Source organism: Salmo trutta, chromosome 14, assembly GCF_901001165.1.
Source record: "Salmo trutta chromosome 14, fSalTru1.1, whole genome shotgun sequence".
Taxonomy (NCBI): Eukaryota; Metazoa; Chordata; class Actinopteri; order Salmoniformes; family Salmonidae; genus Salmo; species Salmo trutta.
In genome coordinates this window covers 47,048,141-47,075,356 of record NC_042970.1, presented here as the reverse complement: position 1 = coordinate 47,075,356, position 27,216 = coordinate 47,048,141, and the positions used below count along the sequence as shown (strand labels likewise).

The window sequence follows — 27,216 nt, the reverse complement described above, 5'->3', positions numbered from 1 at the left end:
TGTTAGGTGACCTAAACTGGGACATGCTTAACACCCCGGCCGTCATAAAACCTAAGCTAGATACCCTCAATCTCACACAAATTATCAATGAACCTACCAGGTACAACCCCAAATCCGTAAACACGGGCACCCAAATAGATATCATCCTAACCAACCTGCCCTCCAAATACACCTCTGCTGTCTTCAACCAGGATCTCAGTGATCACTGCCTCATTGCCTGCATCCGTAATGGGTCTGCGGTCAAATGACCACCCCTCATCACTGTCAAACGCTCCCTAAAACACTTCAGCGAGCAGGCCTTTCTAATCGACCTGGCCTGGGTATCCTGGAAGGATATTGACCTCATTCTGTCAGTAGAGGATGCCTGGTTATTCTTTAAAAGTGCTTTTCTCACCACCTTAAATAAGCATGCCCCATTCAAAAATTGAGGAACCAGGAACAATAGCCCTTGGTTCACTCCAGACCTGACTGCCCTTGACCAGCACCAAAACATCCTGTGGCGTACCGCATTAGCATCGAATAACCCCCGTGATATGCAATTTTTCAGGGCAGTTAGGAAAGTTAAGGCTAGCTTTTTCAAACAGAAATTTGCATCCTCTAGCACAAACTCCAAAAAGTTCTGGGACACTGTAAAGTCCATGGAGAATAAGAGCACCTCCTCCCAGCTGCCCACTGCACTGAGGCTAGGAAACACTGTCACCACCGATAAATCCACGAAAATTGAGAATTTCAATAAGCATTTTTCTATGGCTGGCCATGCTTTCCACCTGGCTACCCCTACCCCAGTCAACAGCCCTGCACCCCCCACAGCAACTTGCCAAAGCCTCCCGCATTTCTCCTTCACCCAAATCCAGATAGCTTACGTTCTGAAAGAGCTGCAAAATCTGGACCCCTACAAATCAGCCGGGCTAGACAATCTGGACCCTTTCTTTCTAAAACTATCTGCCGCAATTGTTGCAACCCCTATTACTAGTCTGTTCAACCTCTCTTTCGTATCGTCTGAGATCCCCAAAGAATGGAAAGCTGACGCAGTCATTCCTCTCTTCAAAGGGGTAGACACTCTAGACCCAAACTGTTATAGACCTATATCCATCCTGCCCTGCCTTTCTAAAGTCTTCGAAAGCCAAGTTAACAAACAGATCACCGACCATTTCGAATCCCACCGTATCCTTCTCCGCTATGCAATCTGGTTTCTGAGCTGGTTATGGGTGCACCTCAGCCACGCTCAAGGTCCTTAACGATATCATAGCCGCCATCGATAAGAGACCATACTGTGCAGCTATATCCATCAACCTGGCCAAGGCTTTCAATTCTGTCAATCACCACATTCTTATCGGCAGACTCAACAGCCTTGGTTTCTCAAATGAATGCCTCGCCTGGTTCACCAACTACTTCTCAGACAGAGTTCAGCGTGTCAAATCGGAGGGCCTGTTGTCGGGACCTCTGGCAGTCTCTATGGGGTTGCCACAGGGTTCAATTCTCGGGCCGACTCTTTTCTCTGTATACATCAATGATGTCGCTCTTGCTGCTGGTGATTCTCTGATCCACCTCTACGCAGACGACACCATTCTGTATACTTCTGGCCCTTCTTTGGACACTGTGTTAACTAACCTCCAGATGAGCTTCAATGCCATACAACTCTCCTTCTGTGGCCTCCAACTGCTCTTAAATGCAAGTAAAACTAAATACATGCTCTTCAACCAATCGCTGCCCGCACCTGCCCGCCCGTCCAGCATCACTACTCTGGACGGTTCTGACTTGTGGACAACTACAAATACCTAGGTGTCTGGTTAGACTGTAAACTCTCCTTCCAGACTCATATTAAGCATCTCCAATACAAAATTAAGTCTAGATTCGGCTTCCTATTTTGCAACAAAGCATCCTTCACTCATGCTGCCAAACATACCCTCGTAAAACTGACTATCCTACCGATCCTTGACCTCGGCGATGTAATTTACAAAATAGCTTCCAACACTCTACTCAGCAAACTGGATGCAGTCTATCACAGTGCCATCCGTTTTGTCACCAAAGCCCTATATACTACCCACCACTGCGACCTGTATGCTCTCGTTGGCTAGCCCTCGCTTCATATTCGTCACCAAACCCACTGGCTCCAGGTCATCTATAAGTCTTTGCTAGGTAAAGCCCCACCTTATCTCAGCTCACTGGTCACCATAGCAGCACCCACCCGTAGCACGCGCTCCAGCAGGTATATTTCACTGGTCATCCCCAAAGCCAATTCCTCATTTGTCCGCCTTTCCTTCCAGTTCTCTGCTGCCAATGACTGGAACGAACTGCAAAAATCACTGGAGTGCCTTCAGAAAGAGACTTATATCTCCCTCACTAACTTTAAGCACCAGCTGTCAGAGCAGCTCACAGATCACTGCACCTGTACACAGCCCATCCAACTACCTCATCCCCATACTATTATTTTTTTTCTTTTCTCCTTTGCACCCCAGTATCTCTACTTGCACATTCATCTTCTGCACATGCATCACTCTAGTGTTTAATCGCTAAATTGTAATTATTTTGCCACAATGGCCTATTTATTGCCTTACCTCCTTTATCTTACCTCATTTGCACACACTGTATATAGACTTTTCTATTGTGTTATTGACTGTATGTTTGTTTATTCCATGTGTAACTCTGTGTTGTTGTTTGTGTCGCACTGCTTTGCTTTATCTTGGCCAGGTCGCAGTTGTAAATGAGAATTAGTTCTCAACTGGCCTACCTTGTTAAATAAAGGTGAAATAAAATAAAAAATAAAATGTAAAAACCTCCCTGGTCTTTGTGGTTGAATCTGTGTTTGAAATTGACTGCTCGAATGAGGGACTTTATAGATCATTGTATGTATGGGGTACAGAGATGAGGTAGTAATTCAAAAATCAGGTTAAACACTATTATTGCACACAGAGTGAGTCCATGCAACTTATGTGATGTGTTAAGCAAATATTTACTCCTGAACAAATTTAGGCTTCCCATAAGAAAGGGATTGAATACTTATTGACTCAAGACATTTCAGTTTTTCATTTTTAATGAATTAGTAAAAATGTTGAAAAAAATAATTCCACTGACATGATTGGGTATTATGTGTAGGCCAGTGACATAAAATCTCTATTTAAATGTGGAAAACGTCGAGGGGTGTGAATACTTTCTGAAGGCACTGTAGCTCTTTGGAAGATCATGCCAAGCTAAATGCCACATTGATTTCTCCCACATAAAATACAAGGACGACGAATTCACCCCACTTCGACATCTCTGAGAGAGCGGAAAGTGGAGACCTCGAGGGGCTGTGGCAAGAGCGGCGTGAACGTTTGACAGAAAGTCACTTCACATCATTGGTATTGAGCATGGAAGCTCTAGCCATAACATACACTACATGGCCAAAAGTATGTGGACACCTGCTCGTCGAACATCTCATTCCATGGGGATTATTTTTTAAGTTGGTCCCCCTGTTGCTGCTATAACAGCCTCCACTCTTCCGGGAAGGCTTTCCACTAGACGTTGGAATATTGCTGCGGGGACTTGCTTCCATTAAGCCACAAGAGCAGTGAGGTCAGGCGACTAGGCCTGGCTTGCAGTCGGCATTCCAATTCATCCCAAAGGTGTTCAATGGGGTTGAGGTCAGGGCTCTATGGAGGCCAGTCAAGTTCTTCTACACCGATCTCGACAAACCATTTTTGTACTTTTCTAACCTCTCTGGATGACAAAAAAATATCTATTTTACATTTCCATGTAGTTTACCAATAAAATGGTCTGACAGTGAAGTAGACATACTCGGTATTCATATCCCAAAAGAAAGAAATGATCTCAATACAATCAATTTTAATAGCAAGTTGGCAAAAATAGATAAGAACTTGCTACAGTGGTAAGGAAAATACAGTTGAAGTCGGAAGTTTACATACACCTTAGCCAAATACATTAAAACTCAGTTTTTCACAATTCCTGACATTTAATCCTAACAAAAATTCCCTGTTTTAGGTCAGTTAGGATTAGCACTTTATTTTAAGAATGTGAAATGTCAGAATAATAGTAGAGAGAATTATTTATTTCAGCTTAGGTAGGTCTCCTTGCTCGCACACGCTTTTTCAGTTCTGCCCACAAATTTTCTATGGGATTGAGGTCAGGGCTTCGTGATGGCCGCTCCAATACCTTGACTTTGTTGTCCTTACACCATTTTGCCACAACTTTGGAAGTATGCTTGGGGTCATTGTCCAATTGGAAGACCCATTTGTGACCAAGCTTTAACTTCCTGACTGATGTCTTGAGATGTTGCTTCCCCCTTTTTCCTCCAATCATAACGATGGTCGTTATGGCCAAACAGTTATATTTTTATTGATCAGACCAGAGGACATTTCTCCAAAAAGTACGATCTTTGTCCCCATGTGCAGTTGCAAACCGTAGTCTGGCTTTTCTATGGCGGTTTTGGAGCAGTGGCTTCTTCCTTGCTGAGTGGCAATTCAGGTTATGTCGATATAGGACTCGTTTTACTGTGGAAATATATATTTTTGTACCTGTTTCCTCCAGCACCTTCACAAGGTTCGTTGCTGTTGTTCTGGGGTTGATTGCACTTTTCGCACCAAAGTACGTTCTTCTCTAGGAGACAGAACCCGTCTCCTTCCTGAGCGGTATGATGGCTGCGTGGTCCCATGGTGTTCATACTTGCGTACTATTGTTTGTACAGATGAACGTGGTACCTTCAGGCATTTGGAAGACTTGTGGAGGTCTACAATTTATTTTCTGAGGTCTTGGCTGATTTCTTTTCATTTTCCCATGATGTCAAGCAAAGAGGCACTGCGTTTGAAGGTAGGCCTTGAAATACATCCACAGGTACACCTCCAATTGACTCAAATTATGTCAATTAGCCTATCAGAAGCTTCTAAAGCCATGACATCATTTTCTGGAATTTTCCAAGCTGTTTAAAGGCACAGTCAACTTAGTGTATGTAAACTTCTGACCCACTGCAATTGTGATACGTTGAATTATAAGTGAAATAATCTGTCTGTAAACAGTTGCTGGAAGAATTACTTGTGTCATGCACAAAGTAGATGTCCTAACAGACTTGCCAAAACTATAGTTTGTTAAGAGGAAATCTGTGGAGTGGTTGAAAAACGAGTTTTAATGACTCCAACCTAAGTGTATGTAAACTTTTCTACCTGATATTTGTGGAAAAATCACCCTGATTTACTTTTTAGTCATATCCTGTTTACATAATTGCTTATGCCCTTGCCTACACCTAGTGACCAGTTTTTTTATTTATCATATGAAGAAAACATATTTTTTGGGGTGGGGGGGGATCGGAAAGCCAGACAAAATCAAACGGGGCTATTTATATATCGAATATGAATTCAGAGGGCAGAAATGATTAAATATTAAAGTATTAGACCGCTCACTAAAGGTTTCAGTCACAGCTTGTCCCAAATTGAGGATTAGCTGATAACTACAAAACAAACATTCTGGATGATATAGAGAATCTGGAACTATTTATTGATCAGCATTTTGATATGCTCGAAAAAGAAACGGATACATCGAAGCGAACAAGAGAAGACCTTTCCTCAAGTTCTGCGTGCGAAACTGAAGGGAAGCTGCCATCTAAAATTCCAAATTTAACATTGGGAGGGGACGTTTTTATAACTGTGTCTCCAGAAGATAGAGCATGAGCGAGCAGTTTAAAAAACTGGATCTATTGCCTGGGCTACTGGGGGAGGTTGAGGCCTTAAATTCAGGAATGGATTCTAGTAATAAAATGATGGAAGAAATACAAGCAGAAAATAAGATATTGAAAACTACCGTGGACTCCCTAAAAGACACTACAGAGGCTACGGTATGATAAAACAATGAAAGCCGAATTACTTGATCTAAAGTGCAGAAGTATGAAAAATAATATTGTTATAATGGGAATAAGGGAGGATGAAAACAAAAACTATTAGTCAACGGAGGAAAAAGTCAAGGTGTTCATGAAACGTAATCTCAAGATGACGGACGAACAGGTGGAAACAATTGATTTTCAAAGGGCTCACTGTTTCGGTGGCAGAGCAGAGGGAAGGACCCATCTGATTGTAGCTATGCTAACCCACTATAAAATGAAAATTGCCTTGTTACAACAGGGTAGGGAATTGAATTACACCCCTTTCTCTATTAATGAACAATTTCCCCATGAAATAGTGGGGATGACGTACCCTGTAGCCCACTTTCAAAAGGCCCCGAGCAGAGAAGCAGAATGTTCGTCTAGTGGTCGATAAATTATATGTAAACAACTAAATGTTCAAGGACTCAAAGATTACAACATGGCTGTGAGTGACAGCTACCTCCTGTTGAAGTAGTTCTCGATACATATTTGTACCATATTACACAGTACAAATATGGATTATGTCACGGCTGTCGTATTAAGGAGCGGACCAAAGTGCAGCGTGTATGTAGGTCCACATTTATTTTCACTGTGAAACTATTCAATACATAAACTAAAGCACAAAAAACCAACAAACCATGACACAGAGGTGAATCATACACTAACTCAAAGACATTCTCCCACAAAACCAGGTGGGGAAAAACCCTACTTAAGTATGATCTCCAATTAGAGACAACGAGGACCAGCTGCCTCTAATTGGAGATTATCCCAAACAAAACCCAACATAGAAATAGAACATGACAACATAGAAAAACTAAACTAGAAAACCCCCCTGTCACACCCTGACCTACTCTACCATAGAAAATAACAGCTTACTATGGTCAGGACGTGACAGATTAATTTGTTTTTTACAAAAACATTTTGTAAACTTTTATTTAAAAAAATGTCATGCAGTATGGAACTGTGGACTATGTAGACTTAAAATAAGGTTGGACTTATGGTAATGCTGTAATGCCCTGGCCATAGAGAGGGGTTTTTGTTCTTTCTTTTGGTTAGGCCAGGATGTTACATTGGGTGGGCGTTCTATGTTCCTTTTTCTATGTTTTTGTATTTCTTTGTTTTGGGCCGTGTGGCTCCCAATCAGGCACAGCTGAAGCTCGTTGTTGCTGATTGGGAGTCACACATAAGGATCATTTTTTTCCCTTTGGGTTTTGTGGGTAATTGTTTCTGTTAGTGTTTTGCACCTGACAGGACTGTTTGGCTGTCGGTTTTCTTGTTTTGTATAGTGTTCTTTCTGTAATTCGAATAATGATGAACACTAACTCCGCTGCACCTTGGTCTACTCTCTCTCACGACAGCCGTTACAAATGCAGAATGGGTATGATGAACTTATCCTTTTTCTATTTAGGCAATATGTAACTTTGGACTATATGGACGTAATATCAGGTTTTGATTTAGGGGAAGGCGAAGATGGGTAAGGTTGACGGTTTTTCTGTCACGTCCTGACCAGTAAAGGGGTCTTTGTTATTGTAGTTTGGTCAGGACGTGGCAGAGGGTATTTGTTTTCATGGTTTTGTGTGTGTTAGGGATATTTTGTGTAGTGTTTCTGGGGTTTATTGGTGGCAGTGTCGATGTAGAGGGGGTAGTTGATTTAGGTGGTTCGTGGTGTGTGTATTGTAGAGGGGTATTTGATTTGTGTTCCGGGGTGTTGGGTATGTTGTGTTTGTATTTCTAAGGGGCTGTTCTAGTGTTGTATTTCTGTGTTGGCCTGGTATGATTCTCAATCAGGAACAGCTGTACATCGTTGTTGCTGATTGAGTCATTCTTAGGTCGCCTGTTTTCACCTGTTTGTGGGAGATTGTGCTGTGTATAGCTTTGTGCCTTATTGGCCTGTTATTCGTCGTTGTGTTTTGTATACGTGTTTGTTTGGGTTTTTCCTCCTTTGTCCATAATAAAGATGAGTATACATATTCCCGCTGCGTTTTGGTCCTCTCCTTACGACAATCGTGACATTTTCTTGATTTTATTTATTTAATTTGAAGATTGTACATTCGTTTTTTTAGTTTATGATATGGCCTAATTGTAGAGGTCGATATATTATCACTTAAAAGCTGTTATATAGTGAGGCAATTGTTAGCCGATGTGAATTGGAACTATTAGCCTTTAAGAAAACGTAATAAATATGAATAGATTTATTATAGGGCTAGGATAAAGGATTATATAATTAAAAACCTGCCTAGGTTCTCTATTGGAATAGGCCTATACAATCCTAAAATAATTGGTGTTATTACTCTAAAAAATAAATCTCAATATAAAAAATGTAAAGGATGATTATTCCGACACAAACGGATTAGGTATTATTAACAGGGTTGTTGTTTCTATTAGTGTGTGGCGGGCTGGTTAACACCGGGATAAACTGATTAAAGTTAACGATATAACTAACACAATAACTGGCTTATGGAAGCACTTCTCTAAGAGGTATATTATATATTTCTATATAAGCTATTCATGCTACCTTTTATATTCTTGATCCTAATGATATAGGCCTAGGTGTAAAACAGCCGAGGTGATAGAGCAACGACCCTGGAATAAAAAACAAAATGTGTGGAGTTGGTTTTACAGGTTTACTTGCTCTGGGTTGTCACTACTGCATGTATTCTTGGCTGTCGTGCCATGGCTGTGTCAGTCGATTGTAAGTTAAACTTGGGTATTCCTTTATGCGCAGTGTGATGCCTAAGACACATTTTTACTTGCAGTCATTAGCGGCCGTTAGAATCTTTGTTCCTTTTTCTTTTCTTTTTTTGTCAGAATACAACAGGATATAATAAGGACTACATTAAATATGTCTTGCATGTAATGGTCCTTAAAAAAAAACTGGTCTTGTGATATATTTAGCTTGTTTTCTCCATTTTTTTCAAAATTGTTTCAACAATTGAATACAATGAACTGAGCAGGCTGGGCAGGGTAAACTCTCCTTCCAGACTCACATCAATCATCTCCAATCCAAAGTTAAATCTAGAATTGGCTTCCTATTTCGCAACAAAGCATCCTTCACTCATGCTGCCAAACATACCCTCGTAAAACTGACCAGCCTACCAATCCTCGACTTCGGCGATGTCATTTACAAAATAGCCTCAAATACCCTACTCAACAAGCTGGATGCAGTCTATCACAGTGCCATCCGTTTTGTCACCAAAGCCCCATATACTACCCACCACTGCGACCTGTACGCTCTCGTTGGCTGGCCTTCGCTACATAATCGTCGCCAAACACATTGGCTCCAGGTCATCTACAAGACCCTGCTAGGTAAAGTCCCCCCTTATCTCCGCTCACTGGTCACCATAGCAGCACCCACCTGTAGCACGCGCTCCAGCAGGTATATCTCTCTGGTCACCCCTAAAGCCAACTCCTCCTTTGGTCGTCTCTCCTTCCAGTTCTCTGCTGCCAATGACTGGAACGAACTACAAAAATCTCAAACTGGAAACACTTATCTCCCTCACTAGCTTTAAGCACCAGCTATCAGAGCAGCTCCCAGATCACTGCACCTGTACATAGCCCATCTATAATTTAGCCCAAACTACTACCTCTTCCCCTACTGTATTTATTAATTTTATTTATTTTGCTCCTTTGCACCATATTATTTATATATTAACTTTGAACTTTCTTCAAAATACAAATCTACCATTCCAGTGTTTTACTTGCTATACTTTATTTACTTTGCCACCATGGCCTTTTTTTGCCTTTACCTCCCTTATCTCACATCATTTGCTCACATTGTATATAGTCTTGTTTTTTTCTACTGCATCATTGATTGTATGTTTTACTCTGTTTTTGTATGTTGTTTAACTGCTTTGCTTTATCTTGGCCAGGTCGCAATTGTAAATGAGAACTTGTTCTCAACTTGCCTACCTGGATAAATAAAGGTGAAATAAAATAAAAAATAAATAAACATGCTAGCCTTGCTAGGACGTTCTAAATATGAGCATGCATTTAAAAGATTGCTGTTATTTCTATTAATATGATCTATTATTGTTACTATTTATTTTTTTATGACTGTTTTCCATGTTATTTGGTTACTTCTCGTAAAAAGCACCCTCTTGGATATTTATGTTGTCATGGAACTGCCCATATTTCCTTGTCACGCCCTGGCCATAGAGGGTTTTATTCTCTATTTTGGTTAGGCCAGGGTGTGACTAGGGTGGGCATTCTGTCCTTTTTCTGTTTTGTTTTGGCCGGGTATGGTTGGTTCTCAATCAGGGACAGCTGTATATCGTTGTCTCTGATTGGGAGCCATACTTCGGCAGCCTATTTTCCTATGGGTTTTGTGGGTGGTTACTTTCTGTTTAGTTCATGTTCCTGACAGAACTGTTTGGCTGTCGTTCGTTTTCTTGTTTTGTTGAAAGTGTTCTATTAAAAGTTAACGATGAGCACTCACCACACTGCGCCTTGGTCTACTCTTTTCGACGGCCGTTACACCTCTGGCCAACGCCAATTGTTTGCCTTAGGACGCAAAGGTGCGTCATGAGTCAGGGAGATCGTCTGATAGTCGTAGTGACAACAGACCTAGATATGGGGGGAGGTTTTAGTGGGTGGAATATTAAAACAATTGGAGGTTTACAAATAACTGTGCAAACAGATCGAAGATGGATTATTTTTAATATGCTATTGGACCAAAAACGGATCCGGCTAATGAATCTATATGGGCCAAATACTGATGACCAACACTTCTTCGAAAATATATATAATCTATTGAGCTCACAAACAACGAATGAATCTATTATGGTGGGAGATTTATAATACGATTTTTAAGTACCTCAATGGATCGTAAAGGAAATCACTCTACAAACTATCACCCTCAAGCACTAAAGGAGATCACGAAGATCATGGATACATTACAACTAGTGGATACATGGAGGTTGAGAACCTGACCTGGTGAGATATACATGGAGGCTTAATCAAGCTAGCCATCTTGATTACATTTTACATTACATTTTAGTCATTTAGCAGACGCTCTTATCCAGAGCGACTTACAGTAGTGAATGCATACATTTTTTTTTTTCTTCGTACTTGGCCCCCTGTGGGAAACGAACCCACAACCCTGGCGTTGCAAACACCATGCTCTACCAACTGAGCTACGGGGAAGGCTACTTCCCAATCTTGCTGGCATCAAAAGTATTAATAGGAGACCGAATGCGATCGGACCACCATCTAATTGGCCTCCATATAACTCTTACAGAATTTCCACGTGGACATCGGAAATTTAATGAAAGACTATTGGATGACAATTTGTTCTTAACTAAGACAAAATAATTCATGATTGACTTTTTTTTGCACAACATAGGTACAGCAGATCCCCTTATTGTACGGGACACTTTCAAATGTACTTTTAGAGGCCATTCAATACAATACTCATCAAAACAATAGCAATTTAGGTCAAAAGAGATTAGACCAATAAAGGAAGTAACAGCGCAGGTAAATGGTAATGGAAACTGTACTATAGAGGAACAAAATAGGTCAGAGGAAAAACCAAAAAGAAACGGAAGTACTTATTCAAGAACGATCAAGTGCAATGTACTACAAAAATAAAGCGAATTGGATGGAAAATGGTGAAAAATGCACATTTTTCTTAAATCTTCAACAAATTCTACCAAAAATAATTTACAGAAACTTGTTACAAATGATGGACTTATCCATGATTCACCAAATTTTTCTTTTTGTCTCCTCCATTTCCACTGAATTATGTAACTAAGGATTTCTTTCCTAATAATAATGTAAAATGAACACATTTACAGAAAGACCTGTGTGAAGACTAACTTACAGAAGAGGAACTTTTTGAGGCAATAAAATCTTTTCAGTCTGGAAAAACACCAGGGCTTGACGGTATACCTGTAGAGGTACAGTTGAAGTCGAACGTTTACATAAACCTTAGCAAAATACATTTAAACTCAGATTTTATTTAATCCGAGCATACATTTAAATTCCTGACATTTAATCCGAGCAAAAAATAAAAGCTCAAATAAATCATTCTCTCTACTATTATTCTGACATTTCACATTCTTAAAATGAAGTGGTGATCCTAACTGACCTAAGACAGGGAATTTTTACCTGGATTAAATGTCAGTAATTGTGAAAAACTGAGTTTACATGTATTTGGCTAAGGTGTATGTAAACTTCCGACTTCAACTGTACATTTGATTGAATGTACTCTGCGCCTGAGAGAGAGAGAGAGAGAGAGAGAGATTCTGGGAGTAGAAGAATAGAAGAGACATTGTTGCTGCGCTGCCTGGGGTTGTGGGAGCTGTGCATGAAATAAAATAGTGCCCTGCAATTTCAGGAAATGTTCCAACGTAAGAATCGAATAGTCTATTCTTTCTGACACCATTATACTATTTTATTGGAACACACACAGCATGCGCACATTCTGATAGTGCTGGTAAGCGCATAGCCACACATTTGAAGATATGTACACACAGCCAATCACACACACACTCACCTGCATGAACGGGAACAAAAGTCCGACTGCGAAGTTGGCGACCCAATTGACGATCCCTGCGATCATGAAGGCTGCGGGTCGGTACGACTGCTCAAACAGCTCTCCGGTCAGTACAAAGGGGATGCCACCTGAGAGAGAAGAAGAGAACAGAAACACACAGTTTGTCAACAATCAATCCTCAGAGTCTGTCCTAAAATGGACACTGTATTTGTCAGATTAATCCAAATAGACCTGGGTCAAATACAGTGGGGGAAAAAAGTATTTGACCCCCTGCTGATTTTGTACGTTTGCCCACTGACAAAGAAAGGATCAGTCTATAATTTTAATGGTAGGTTTATTTGAACAGTGAGAGACAGAATAACAACAAAAATATCCAGAATAACGCATGTCAAAAATGTTATAAATTGATTTTAATTTTAATGAGGGAAATAAGTATTTGACCCCCTCTCAATCAGAAAGATTTCTGGCTCCCAGGTGTCTTTTATACAGGTAACAAGCTGAGATTAGGAGCACACTCTTAAAGGGAGTGCTCCTAACCGCAGCTTGTTACCTGTAAAAAAGACACCTGTCCACAGAAGCAATCAATCAATCAATCAGATTCCAAACTCTCCACCATGGCCAAGACCAAAGAGCTCTCCAAGGATGTCAGGGCTGGAATGGGCTACAAGACCATCACCAAGAAGCTTGGTGAGAAGGTGACAACATTTGGTGCGATTATTCGCAAATGGAAGAAACACAAAAGAACTGTCAATATCCCTCGGCCTGGGGCTCCATGCAAGATCTCACCTCATGGAGTTGCAATGATCATACATGCCCGTCTGAAGTTTGCCAATGAACATCTGAATGACTCAGAGGACAACTGGTGAAAGTGTTGTGGTCAGATGAGACCAAAATGGAGCTCTTTGACATCAACTCAACTCGCCATGTTTGGAGGAGGAGGAATGCTGCCTATCACCCCAAGAACACCATCTCCACCGTCAAACATGGAGGTGGAAACATTATGCTTTGGGGGTGTTTTTCTGCTAAGGGGACAGGACAACTTCACCGCATCAAAGGGACGATGGACGGGGCCATGTACCGTCAAATCTTGGGTGAGAACTTCCTTCCCTCAGCCAGGGCATTGAAAATGGGTCGTGGATGGGTATTCCAGCATGACAATGACCCAAAACACACGGCCAAGGCAACAAAGGAGTGGCTCAAGAAGAAGCACATTAAGGTCCTGGAGAGGCCTAGCCAATCTCCAGACCTTAATCCCACAGAAAATCTGTGGAGGGAGCTGAAGGTTCGAGTTGCCAAACGTCAGCCTCGAAACCTTAATGACTTGGAGAAGATCTGCAAAGAGGAGTGGGACAAAATCCCTCCTGAGATGTGTGCAAACCTGGTGGTCAATTACAAATAATGATTGCCAACAAGGGTTTTGCCACCAAGTCATGTTTTGCAGAGGGGTCAAATACTTATTTCCCTCATTAAAATTAAAATCATTTTATAACATTTTTGACATGCGTTTTTCTGGATTTTTTGTTGTTGTTTTTCTGTCTCTCACTGTTCAAATAAACCTACTATTAAAATTAGAGACTGATTATTTCTTTGTAAGTGGGCAAATGTAGAAAATCAGCAGGGGATCAAATATTTTTTTCCCCCACTCTACATATACTTTGAAATACATGCGATGCCCGATATAATGGAACCAATGGAATGTTACAGGTACAATTAATCATCATCACTAGCACAGCCCCTGTACCATTGCACACATTCTATTGGGGTCTGGGGACATTGATAGGCAAACAGCCGTGTCCTGTTTGGACCAAATGCTGACAGCTTGATTTGGCAGATCAAAAGCTAGACACAGGGAATTTATCATCATGACAGCAGGTATTTTCTATTGATCAATATCTATGTTTGTACTCTAGCTCTACTAAATATGGACTCATTAGATTATGTCAGAAATAGTGAGTTATATTAGTTAGTTACACAGTGAGGTCCAAAAGTATTGACACATTTGTTGTTGTTTTGGCTTTACTCCAGAACTCCTTGTTCATAGAACCCATTTTAAGGAACCAATAATTCACTTATATGTACATTGGTCAAAAGTTTAATATTTGGGGCCTCCCGAGTGACGCAACGGTCTAAGGCACTGCATCGCAGTGCTAGAGGCGTCACTACAGACCCAGGTTTGATCCCGGGCTGTATCAGAACTGGCCGTGATCGGGAGTCCCACAGAGTGGCGCACAATTGGCCCAGCGATGTCCAGGTTAGGGGAGGGTTTGGCCGGGAGGGGATTTACTTGACTCATTGCGCTCTAGCGACTTCTTGTGGCGGGCCGGGTGCCTGCAGGCTGAACTTGAGCGCCTGCAGGCTGACCTTGGTCGTCCGGTGAACGGTGTTTCCTCCGACACATTGGTGCGGCTGGCTTCCGGGTTAAGCGGGTCGGTGTTAAGAAGCACCGTTTGGCGGGTCATGTTTCGGAGGACGCATGACTCAACCTTCGCCTCCCGAGGCTGTTGGGGAGTTGCAGCGATGAGACAAGATTGAAATTGGGGAGAAAAAAGGATGCTACCATGACTATGGATAATCATGAATGAGTCATTAATAATAACGTGTGAGAAAGTTACAGAGGCATAACTATCATACTGTACCTCCCAAAAAATGCTAACATCCCCTGTTATTGGTAATAGTGGGAGGTTAGCATGTCCTGGGAAATGTGTCACTGTCTAAATCATTTTGGACCTCACTGTATGTCACCTATGGTGGCTATGGTCAAAATGTTGACAAAAACAAAAGGACAACATTTCAACCCACACACCAAAATCACACAGCTGTTACATTGAATGTACTAATAATAGCATCCATGATTCTGAGAATCCATCCACTATTTTTAGGTCATAGACACAAAATACTGAAAATGGCCCAAGTTGACCCTGTTAGAATAGTCTGGAGACCCGCAAGGAATACAAGAAGGCCAATGCAGAATTTAAGATTTTTCATATAATTTTCACACAGACACCTCACACACACACAAACAAACAGATTATGCTGCGGGACTTAGAGGAAATGTGTGGTTTAGTACGGTACCCTGCGTCACTGCTTCATTGCTCCAGACCAGCACGATGAGTTAGAGCACTGATTATGCTTTTGGATCCCAAGGCGCTAATGTGTCTCTAACTGACAATGAATGGGCGACATGAACCAAATAGAAACTGATAATTGTGCACGAATTCAAAATTGAATTTCAATTAAGTGAATGATGAGGATGAAGGTGACTGAATTTAGAACAATAGTGTAAGAATTGCTATTCCTCTGTCCTGCACGCGCACACCCTGAAAAATACACGTATTCTTTTGTTTCTACTCGTCAGTATTACTTACTAAAACTGTTGTTACACTAAGGTTTTTATTCTATGAGAAACAAAAATGCTCAGTTATATTCCATGATATTCTTAAGATATATATGTTTACAGAATATTGGCAAGCGATGTCTGCTAAATAATCAAGTTGATGGCGCAGTCATATAGCCTTGGCACCTACATAAAGCTGAGTGACTCACTCATTCATGGCTTTGGATCAAAATAAATAAGTACCAACATTCTTTCTGATAGTCTTTAATAAAGAAATGTTTTGGCTATCCTGACCTGGACACCATGTATTATAATAGCCCGTTATGGTCTATTAGCAGGACAATAGACTCTTGCCAACACCTATCTGTATTTTTATACTTTGTGCAAGGCAATTGATCAGCATTAAAAACTTTGTGGATGGGCTCCAGAGTGCCGCAGCGGTCTAAGACACTGCATCGGAGTGCAAACTGCGATGCTACAGATGCTGGTTCGATACCCGTGCTGGCCGCGACTGGGAGACCCATGAGGCGACGGTGGGCTTTTGGTTTCTCTCCCTCTACAAACAGAAATACATAATTCTAAATAACAAAGTGGCTTTATTTACAAATTAGTAAGAATGTCTCACCCCATGTTCAAGAATGGCCTTTTTCTCGCTCACTTTAAGTTACCGGTATTTGAAAACTAAATAATCTCCAAAATATCGTTATTTTTTAAACAAGCCATAGAAAGTTGGTTGCAATTTCAGTTTAATCCACCAGAAAAGACAGAACAAAAAATACAACAAATATTGTGGTTAAACTCAAATATACTAATTGGTAAAAAAAAACTTTATTGGCTGTACTAGATTTTCTGTTCATCCTGAAAGCCCTAATCTGCTCACTTAAATGAATAGAGATCCTGGTCATGGTGCTACAGTATGTTATTACAGCATAATCAAAGTGAGGACAATCGACGATCTGCTGTATACTTATGGCCTATTGTAAGCTGAAAGTCACTCCTTTCCAGTACTCCTCACCCAGCCCCAAACTCCATCCGAAAAAAACGCATGGTTGCCAAGAAAGCGGTTAGTTTTGCTAGATTCTTAAAATGTGTACGCAGCACTTGTGTTTTGGAGTCATTTTAAATTCTTAATTGATCTACCGGCTAAAGAGATCACAGTGACTTTGAAAGAGAGGTCTGAACGGAGCATAGGGGGTTTAAAGAGTCTGTCTGCGTGTGTCAGTCACCAGATCTCAACCCAATTGAACACTTATGGGAGATTCTGGAGTGATGCCTGAGACAGCGTTTTCTCCACCATCAACAAAACACAAAATTATGGAATTTCTCATGGAAGAACGGTGTCGCATGCCTCTAATAGTTCCAGACACTTGTAGAATCTATGCCAAGGAGTATTGAAGCTGTTTTGGCAGTTACCTGTATGTTTTTGGCAGCTACCTGTATGTTTTTGCATGCTATAAAGTCATGTTTATAACTGCGTCCTTATCTTGTCCACATTCTGATTGTGGCCAAATTTTGTGACCGGTGTAGACTAATAAATTATGCATTGTGATCTAATTGTGATCAGATCTTCAGCACCACCTCCGGAGGTAGTCAGACTGTCACGACTTCCGCCGAAGTCAGTCCCTCTCCTTGTTCGGGCGGCGTTCGGCGGTCGACGTCACCGGTCTTCTAGCCATTGCCACCTTTCATTTTCCATTTGTTTTGTCTTGTTTTCCCGCACACCTGGTTCACATTCTCTCATCAGACTAAATGTATATTACCCTCTGTTTCCTCCATGGCTGGCTTGCCCTAGGTTTGTTTGTTTTGTTTAATCCGGTTCACATTACCGTGGTTACCGTGGTTGTGCTTTGTGCTGCCTTGCCTGTGCCTTTGGGCCAGGGTGTATATTAAAGTTCTCCTGTTATCACCCATCTCTGCTCTCCTGCGCCTGACTTCCCGGCAACCAGTCACTCACCCCGTTACACAAACACGCATTGTCTGGGAATCTTACAAGTGTAGAAGGATCTAGACAATGAAACCATTTAAATCATAATTATTCCGCCCCCTCTAAAATCATTGACGCCATTGACTTATGTTAAAATGAATAAATATTATTTTGGAAAAAAATATTTGTCAAATAATTTGTATTCAGGGAGGAACCAGGATATCATGGTGCGAACAAAATGGACGATAAGAAACACATTTTACACCATGTGTAGACGCAATGGCTACAATGTGGGAACAATTAGAATGTGGCTAAGATCAGCAAAAAAGACCCATGTTAACACCAGGTATAAACAAGATCTTAGGACCCCTTAACCGTTGGCCTACTATTTCCGCAACCCCGTCTGTTTAACATAGAGATATGTTTTTTTTTGCATGGGCCGCTTCTCAATCAACCACATTCCGTGATATCGCCCTTTCACATCCGTGGTGAAAGGTGGCAAAGCTAGACAGGTGTTTGTCAGACCATGAGACATCCCGAAAATCAGTCTTCTCACGAAAACGTCTGTAGCGTCCGAACGGTTTGGCCTACAAACTATCATGACCACTCTATTGAAAGATGAGACTCAAGTACACAATGTTCTCCAGGATGCTCACAAGCCTCTCAAGACTCGTCTGAAAGTCTCCGGTCCATCAGATGATGAGAGTTTAAAAAAATATGAGAGTTTAATAAATAGTTTCCTGATCTTTCTTATATCTCTCAGATATATGACAGATATTTCAGAACAAAATTCCCTTAGTTCAACAAAACAAAATCTATCTGTTGTTCCATGTAGTGAATCTTTTATTCAATGTGTTTCTATTGGCTAATAGCAGTAATGCCAAATTCAATATTTCATCCAATAATTGTTGTATATATTTTGGGGGGTAAAATTCAAAATCAAATAGCTAAATAATCTTTGGTATGACCATCTTAAAACAATTCAATATGTTATATTAGAATCTCCTCCAGTTTAGACAGGGCTTAGACTCTAGAGGATTAAAACAGAGCTGATGGATTGGGCTACCTCCTCACCTTCTTACTAATTCTGTGGTACTGCAAGGCCTTCTTAATGATAGCATAGTGTTAGCTGACTCAGTAATAGTAACACATGTTATGACCCCTGCAACAACACACATGAAGATTTTTCTGTAACTTCAACAGTAAAACACTGTAGAATGCACAGCTGTAGATTACACAACATTATGGGTAAAATGCTGAAAAATACTGTTATTAACTGTAATTAGAAGCCTCCTGTAAAAATCATTCTAACATACTGTATTTCTTTACAGTAATAGCTTGTGCCTACTGTAGATTCAAATGATCAGTTTCAGGCACCAACCTCATGCTAATCGGTGAGACACACAAGCTCAGACTATTTAGTAAATATTTTCTTGACACGGCGGTGAAGTGGAATAATATATTCAGCAGCTGCCTGGTAGGTACCTTGACATGTTTATAAGTATATTTATTGCTAGCCAATGTTAAATTACTGCATATTTTCTTTTCCAATGTAGCTAGCTAGCTGGTTGACTTTTGCTTGCTAGCTAGATACTTAGCGAGCTCAAGTTGACACAAGCCATTTCAGTCTGCTCTAAATAGCTCGTATATATCTTGCCGTGCAACCTAGAAAAAAATAAGCCAGATAATAATTGTTGTGATGATAGGCTTGCTGTACCAGTGCAATGTTTTTTTTTTATTGATGGCCCACATTTTACACATAAGCCATGTTGTGGGCCACTAAAGTCAATGCGAATGACCAGTGTGCCGGTGTTGTATCGAGGTGCCTGCTGACCTAGGTGCTTCTCCCACTCGGCAGCTGTTTCACAGCGTAGCTGGCTGCAGCTAGTAACATGGCCAAATTTCTTCCCTCCCAGAAATATATTTCAAGTAGGATAGCAGCCTACACAAAAAATAAGTAATATTGGTAGCCATCTAGATGTCATTGTGATACAGTGTACTCAATGGGGAGAGCATGAACATATGAATGGCAACCACAACAGGATACAGTGTCCTTAGCTTTCACAGCCGTGTGATTCGGTTCAACCGGCTCTCAGCTGCACAACATACACTGAACAAATAATATGAACGCAACATGTAACATGTTGGTCCCATGTTTCATGATCTGAAATACAATATTACAGAAATGTTCCACATGCACAAAAAGCATATTTCTCCCAAATTTGATGCACAAATTTGTTTAAATCCCTGTAAGTGAGCATTTCTCCTTTGCCAAGATAATCCATCCACCTGACAGGTGTGGCATATCAAGAAGCTGATTAAACAACATTATCATTACACAGGTGCACCTTGTGCTGGGAAAAATAAAAGGCCACTCTAAAATGTACAGTTTTGTCACACAACACAATGCAACATATGTCTCAAGTTTTGAGGGAGAGTGCAATTGGGATGCTGACTGCAGGAATGTCCACCAGAGCTGTTGCCAGATAATTTAATGTTAATTTCTCTACCATAAGCTGCCTCCAACATCGTTTTAGAGAATTTGACAGTACATCCAACCGGCCTCACAACCACAGACCATGTGTAAGGAGTCGTGTGGGTGAGCGGTTTGCTGATGTCAACGTTGTGAACAGAGTGCTTCCATGGTGGCATTGGGGTTATGGTAAGGGCAGGCAAACAATGAACACAATTGCATTACCGATAGCAATTTGAATGCACAAAAATACTGTGACAAGATCCTGAGGCCCATTGTGAGGCCCAATCTGTGATTAGGGCCTAATTTATTTATTTAAATTGACGGATTTCCTCATATGTGACTCATTTTAGGAAACTAGGCATATGTCGCTCGTCACTACTTTACAGGAGAGCCATTTGAACTTTAAAAAAAAATTAAAATCAAAATGTGTTTTTTTTGTCAGAAATGCCTTCTAAAACGTGAACTTTCATGTACCTTAACAACAAACTTGTATGCCATCTGTAAATACAAATACAATTGTTAAATTATGAGCCTAGTTGGTTTAGCCACAGAAAAAGTCAGGAACATTCCAGCCTAACCACGATTGGCTGAGATAATGGGTGGGCTGGACATGCTGAGAGATGAGTTCAGATTAGTCTGCCATATAACATGAGCTGGTTAGTATGTGTAGTTAATCCTTTCTAATGCAGCTTTTTTTTAAGATATCAAGTAGCAGAACTGCAAAGGTGTTTCTCTCCACTTTCTGGACAACCGAGTTTTGAAATCAGTGGAATGCACGGTGGAATTAGAGCATGATAGCTAAGGAGATGAAAAACATTCTGCCGTTTGGTTGCAAATATGCAGACGGAGTCGAAAAGAGAACACACAGAAAGCTGTTGTATAAAACACCTGTCTCCGAATTACATATTCAAACTAAGGCACCCATGGCATCCATGACAGAGAGGGAGAAGCGTCCATCCATGTATACAGGTAAGATAGTCTAGCTAGCTAGATTTTCAGATATTACACGTTTCTAATTTTGTCAGAAAGTAGTTTTCATTTCAAGTTAAAGCGTACCGTTAGCTAGCTAGATAATGTTAGCTGGCTGGCTTGCTAGCTAACATTACGTGTATGATCTGTGTAGTAATATTATCTCAGAGCCATTTGTATTGCTAGTTATAGCCTAATTTTAGCTAGCTAGCAAACATTGAACCTGATTGGTTATCTACCTGCAGATTTATGCAGGGTAGTAACATTATGAGTTGGGATTTTGGTTCTTTGTTTAGCTAGATAGCTAGCTACATGTCTAAACAAAAGACTCCACTATGCAAGTAATCATTTCAATAGAATGTTCATGAAGTCACTGCGACAACTGTCGATAGACATACCTGGTAAATTCGCTCTGGCTATCTACTCCAATTTCAGAGTACTCGTCCGAGTGTGCCAGAGTGCAGAATAACTGATGAATTTACGAACACTCAACACCTGTTGAATATGGCCGGTATCAGCAAACGCTGGCAAAAAAGCGTAATTAAACTGTTGCCAGCAGCATAGTTACAGTCACCAACGCTCTGGATAAAATAAAAACAGCCTAACCAGCTCTGCTAGGGCGAGTAAATGGTCAGAGTGAACTGTTCCCTCATTTGTGTCTGGAAGTAACTAGCAAGCTAGCCAACTTTAGCCAATTAGCTTGGCTGCTGTTGTTAGGTCAGAACGCTCAGATCAACCCTACTCCTCGGCTAGAGCGTCCAGTGTGCGCTCTGAACGCTCCGAGAGCAAAACACTCTGAATTTACGAACTGACAATCTGCCAACGCTCTGAGTTTACGAATGCCCAAAGCGCACTCTGAGCACAATCTGGCACCCCAGGTTGAATTTACGAACACACCCATAGCATAAACCATCCTTTAGTCTTGAAATCTTTGGTTGTTTAGTACATGGCCTCACATATGAATCCTTAAAGAGATGGGTGGGGCTAAAGCTTAAGAGGGTGTGAACAATGTTGAATGGTGTAGACAAAGTAGAGCTCTCCAGTAGCTGTTCCAAAATATTCAAGGGCCATTTTCTCAAAGGTGAGGTTAGTTTATCAACTTTCAAAGCAGAATTACTTTCCCATTGTTCCTCAACTGTAGTTTATGATATACCATTTTCTAGCTCCATGTCTCTACTTTTATCCATGTAAAAAACACAATTTCTAATTTTGCTACATAAGACTGAATTGAGCCGGTTGGTCAAATATGACCTGCAACTCAGTAAAATCTTTGAAATTGTTGCATGTTGTGTTTATATGTAAAATTACTAACTAATTGGTAGGTCTACCATTACTTGTTACTTAAATTTAATTATCCTCCATCCTCATGAGAGAAATGTGGGTTTTTGGTAACGGAATTACAAGACAAGACAATATTTCTTAAACTTACAGAAGTTAAACAATTTCTCCAAAAGTAAATAAGTGTTGATATTAGTTGCAGGGGTCTTTACAAAAACATTATTGTGTTTTGATGTATTTCTAATACATTCTATGGCTTTTTCTGGTAGATAGTTATCCAGAAATCAAATCCTTCAGTTATGTCAAATTTTTAAGATGGAAATGGTAAAACAAAATGCCTTCATTTCCCAAAAATATAGACTCTTAGCTTTCATTTGACACCCAATTTGATATGTTCCTATGAACTTCACATGTTGGTGCTCATGGGTCCATTTCGATGGAAATGCCCCAGAGCAAATGAAACGTCACCATACTTTAACACTCATAATATCATCAATGATACTTTTCATGCCTATATATTGTAGCAAGTTGCTATTGTTTCAATTCCGCCCAGAATTGAACTAAAATAATAGGCCTAGGGATTCAAGCTGGTTGATTTTAACTGTAATGATATTTAAAAGGAGATTTATCTTCTGCTTGGATAGTTCCATCTGTGCCATTAACTTAGTCTGGCTTTAATTCCAGTTTGTCTACAAATTAGTAACTTATATGTTTGATCTCCATCTAATTTAAAGAATAGGACTACCATAATTTCCGGACTATTGAGCGCACCTGAATATAAGCCGCACCCACTGAATTAAAAAATATATATTATTTTGAACATAAATAAGCCGCACATGTCTATAAGCCTCAGGTGCTTACCGGTACATTGAAACAAATGAACTTTACACAGGCTTTAACGAAACACGGCTTGTAACAAAAATAAATAGGCTTTAACGAAACACGGCTTGTAACAAAAATAAATAGGCTTTAACGAAACACGGCTTGTAACAAAAAATAAAAATTAGCAGTAAACAGTAGCCTACCAAGAAAGTCATTGGTCACTATCTTCCTCCTCCTGTGCACTGAAACCACTGAAGTCATCTCCTTTCAAAGAAATTTGAAAGCGGGAAAAATCCATATATTCGCCGTGTCATTGTTTAAGCCGCGAGGTTCAAAGCGTGGGAAAAAAGTTGTGGCTTATAGTCCGGAAATTACGGTAAATCAAATCAAACTTAATTTAAAGTGCATTTAAAGTTTGATTTGATTTAGTCCTATTCTTTAACTTGGAGAATGGAAACAGCTGGTAGCTTAGCGGTTAAGAGTGTTGGGCCAGTAACTGAAAGGTTGCTGGTTCGAATCCCCAAGCCGACTAGTAAATCTGTCCTTGAGCAAGGCACTTAACCCTAATTGCTCCTGTAAATCGCTCTGGATAAGAGCGTCTGCTAAATGACTAAAATGTAAAATAGATGTAAATCCAACATATTGTAACAAAATGGTGACTGTCTTAATTAACAATGGAACTCTAGAAGGCTGTTAGGTATCACATGCAAAACTGGCAGTGTACAACATAAGACATGAACTGGCATGACACTTTCTCCACTGGGTGTCCAACAGAGCTGAGCTGCTCCTCTAATAGGCTGCCACCTTTACATTTTGAAATGTGGATGGTGTCTTTGGCGGCAGTGTCCTGATTGCCGTGGGGGGGTGCCATCCTGAAATCAGAGCCGGCGCCGTGGGGGAGTCCCATTCTGACCTTGCCCCTTGGGTGACGAAACCGCTGCATTGTCTGATGGTCCAGGGCTGTGAGGAGGAGTAACCACCTCCTCATTCTCTCTTTCCAGTACACAAGGTGTATGAGGTTGGTAAGGCGCAAGCCGATCTTGATGGATGACCACAACTTGTCCATGAGTCCAAAGCTGAATGCGGTACACCATCTTAGTTCCAGAACCTTGCATGGGCCTTCCCAAAGACTCATTAGTTTCGGGCTCAGACCACACTGGCGTCAGGGGCTGTAGACCCACACTTCTTGGCCAGGCTGGAAAGGCTGATTTCGACAGCGGGTGTCGTATGCCCTCTTCTGCTTTACCCCTGCTCCGGTCAAGCGATGCTGTGCAAAGTTGTGGGCTGTGTCCAGACGCTGCTATTGGTGGTGAAAGTGCTCCAAGCCTGCAGCTCCAGGAACCTCTGGCCCCAGAGGTCTTCCCAAGAACAAGTCCACTGGAGTGTGTAGTTCTGTGCCAAACATCAGTGCTGCTGGTATGCAGCCACAAGACCAATGGCAGATGTCAGTCACAGTCCTTCTGGTGGTTGGATGTGAGAGTGGCCAGCTGTATCGCCAAAGTCTGATTAAACCGTTCAATAAGCCCATGGCTTTAGGGGTGAAGGGGGGTGGTCCTTGTCTTGCCAGCTTCTCGTAGACTTTGCTGAACACCTTAGCTTCAGAATTTCTCCACTGATCGCTGTTGAGTTCTTCCGCTGCTCCAAACCGGCAGAACATTTCCTCCACCAGCTTGTTGGCAGTGGTTGTGGTGCCCTGGTCGGGCTGCGTAGGCCTCTGGCCACTTGGTAATATAGACCATGGCCACAAGTATGTGTTGATTGCCCGCGCCTGTCATGGGGAAAAGGACCCAAGATGTCCACACCAACCCGCTCCATGGGTGCCCCCACTTGGTAATGCTACAACAGAGCATGGGAGCATCCAGTTGGTCCTATGTGGGATGTACAGGTGTCACAGGCATGCACATACTGTTCTGTGTCTTGGCGGCAGCAAGCCCAGTAGGAATTGGAGGGTCTGTGTGTACCCAAAGTGGCCTGCCCCCACCAACCAATGGACATTTCTGAGGGTATGGGGATGCAACGAGGCACCAACCGCTGCCACACCACTGAGTTGCATGTTGGTTCCCTCCATTTTTGAGAAACAGCAACCCATTGTGAACGGCAAGGTTGTCCCACTGGGAGTAGTAGGCCTTGGCTTCGGGGCACAGGGGTAAGACTCTGTTCCAGGCAGGCCGCTGGCCGAACTCCAACCAGCCCTGAACAGTTACCAACACCGGGTCACCCTCCTGCTACCTCTTCAGGTCTTGGTCATTCCAGGTCTCCAAGGGTGCTGAGCTCCTTTTTTGCCGCCTGAATTGTGGGCTTTTGTTCCAAGCATGAGCAGTGCTTGCAGTCTTCCTCTTCACACGGCCGGCGAGGCAACTCATCAGCGTTTGTGTGGAGACGACCAGCCGATGCTGCATCTGGTAGTCATACTCCCGTAACTCTTCTATTCAGCGAGCCACCTGGCCATGAGGTTCTTGGAAGGTGAGGAGCCAGGTGAGTGAGGTATAATCAGTACAGAGGAGTACTGTAGATGTAGGGTTGCAAATAATGGAGTGCATCGACTACAGCCAACAACTCTCGCCGGGTGACACAGTAGTTGCACTCGGCACAGTTGAGGCTCTGACTGTAGAAGGCTACCACCCGTTCCCCATCCGGCTCCTCCTGCAAAAGAAAGGACCCACATTGCTGGAATCTGTGTCAACAATGAATGGATGCTGGGGATTGGGGTATGCCAGGACTGGAGCCTTGATAAGGGCCTGACGCAGTTTAGCAAATGTGGCCGCACAATCATCATCCCAATCGAATCGCTGGTCCTAGTTTGTAAGGCGGTGTAGAGGGCTGGCTCCTGTTGCAAAGTCCTTCATAACCTTCGGTAGTAAGAAGCTAGGCCAGCATATTTTCTCAACTCAGAGGTCGTTGGGGGTCGGCCAGTGCTGAATCACCACCACCTTGGATGGATCTGCCCCTGACGAGATGGCCTAGGAACTTAACCTTCCGCTGCGGCAGGTGACACTTCTTGGGGTGGAGATTGAAGTCCTGCCTGCAAAATGGCAAGTAGAACCATACACAGATTCACCAGAGATCCAAGGAAGTTTGCTGCATGCACAAGGAGGTTGTCCAGGTAGACCACACACTTGTTGCGGGGGATTTTGGCCAGCACTTGCTCCATAAGATAATAGAAGGTTAGCGGAGCATTGCAGTCTGAAGGGCATCACGGTGAACTGCCACAGTCCTTGTCCAATTGAGAAGGCGTTCTTCAGTCTCGTTTCAAGGGCAGGCTCCACTTGTCAATAATTGCTGCAGAGATCGAGGGAACTTAACCACTGTAACCCTGTGATGTAGTCCAGTGCATCATCTATGCACGGGAGGGGATCGGAATCCTTGCCGGTCACATAGTTCAGCTGCCTGTAGTCTGCACAGAAGCACCATGCACAGAAGCGCCAAGGACTACGGGGGCCGCCCAAGGGCTGTTGGATGGCTTGATGAACCCTGTCTCCGCCATCTCCCGGATCTTCTGCTCCGCTACCTCTCTCTTCGCCAGTGGCAAGTGATGGGGTGCAAACGTATAGGTGCCTCGTCGATAGAGTGCTGGACCAGATTGATTCTCTGGCAGTCTTTGTCTTGTGCTGCAAAGACATCCACAAACTCTACACGCAGTGCTTTCTATCCCGCTGCTCAAGCTCCATCCCTTCCGAACACCTCTGCCCTAGTTCCTGCACAGCTTGCCAGGTACGTCCACTGTGCCACTGCTCACCTGCTGGGGCACACTCACCTCTTCGGCTTTAGCTGCTCCTTCTCATCTGGGGGAAGGATATTTGTGGAGCTGTCTGTCACCAATTTCTGCCAAGTCACCTGAGGCTGCCGTTGTCTTCTTCCACTGCTCCGAAGTCCCATCAAAGTCTTTCATCTGGAGTTTCTGCGTTCCAACATCTAGGCATGCTCCCTCTTGACTGAGGAAATTCAACCCTTGGATGCAGTTATCGTGGATATTGTCCAACCAGAATTCGTGCACCAACGAGACATTGCCGGCACGCATCGCTAAGGACCTCTGGCCCTTCATGTCCACGAGCTCCCCTGTCACAGAGCAAAG

General features: G+C 42.1%; 1 protein-coding gene across 1 annotated transcript in view; it reads right to left on the bottom strand.

Annotated features, from left to right (window-relative positions):
* The window catches only part of slc2a9l2 (solute carrier family 2 member 9, like 2), a 223,079-nt gene that overhangs the window by 23,980 nt on the left and 171,883 nt on the right, over positions 1 to 27,216 (bottom strand). The window contains exon 12 of the mRNA XM_029776210.1: positions 12,342 to 12,469. Coding sequence (XP_029632070.1) covers positions 12,342 to 12,469 — 128 coding nt within the window. The remainder of the gene's footprint in view (positions 1 to 12,341; positions 12,470 to 27,216) is intronic.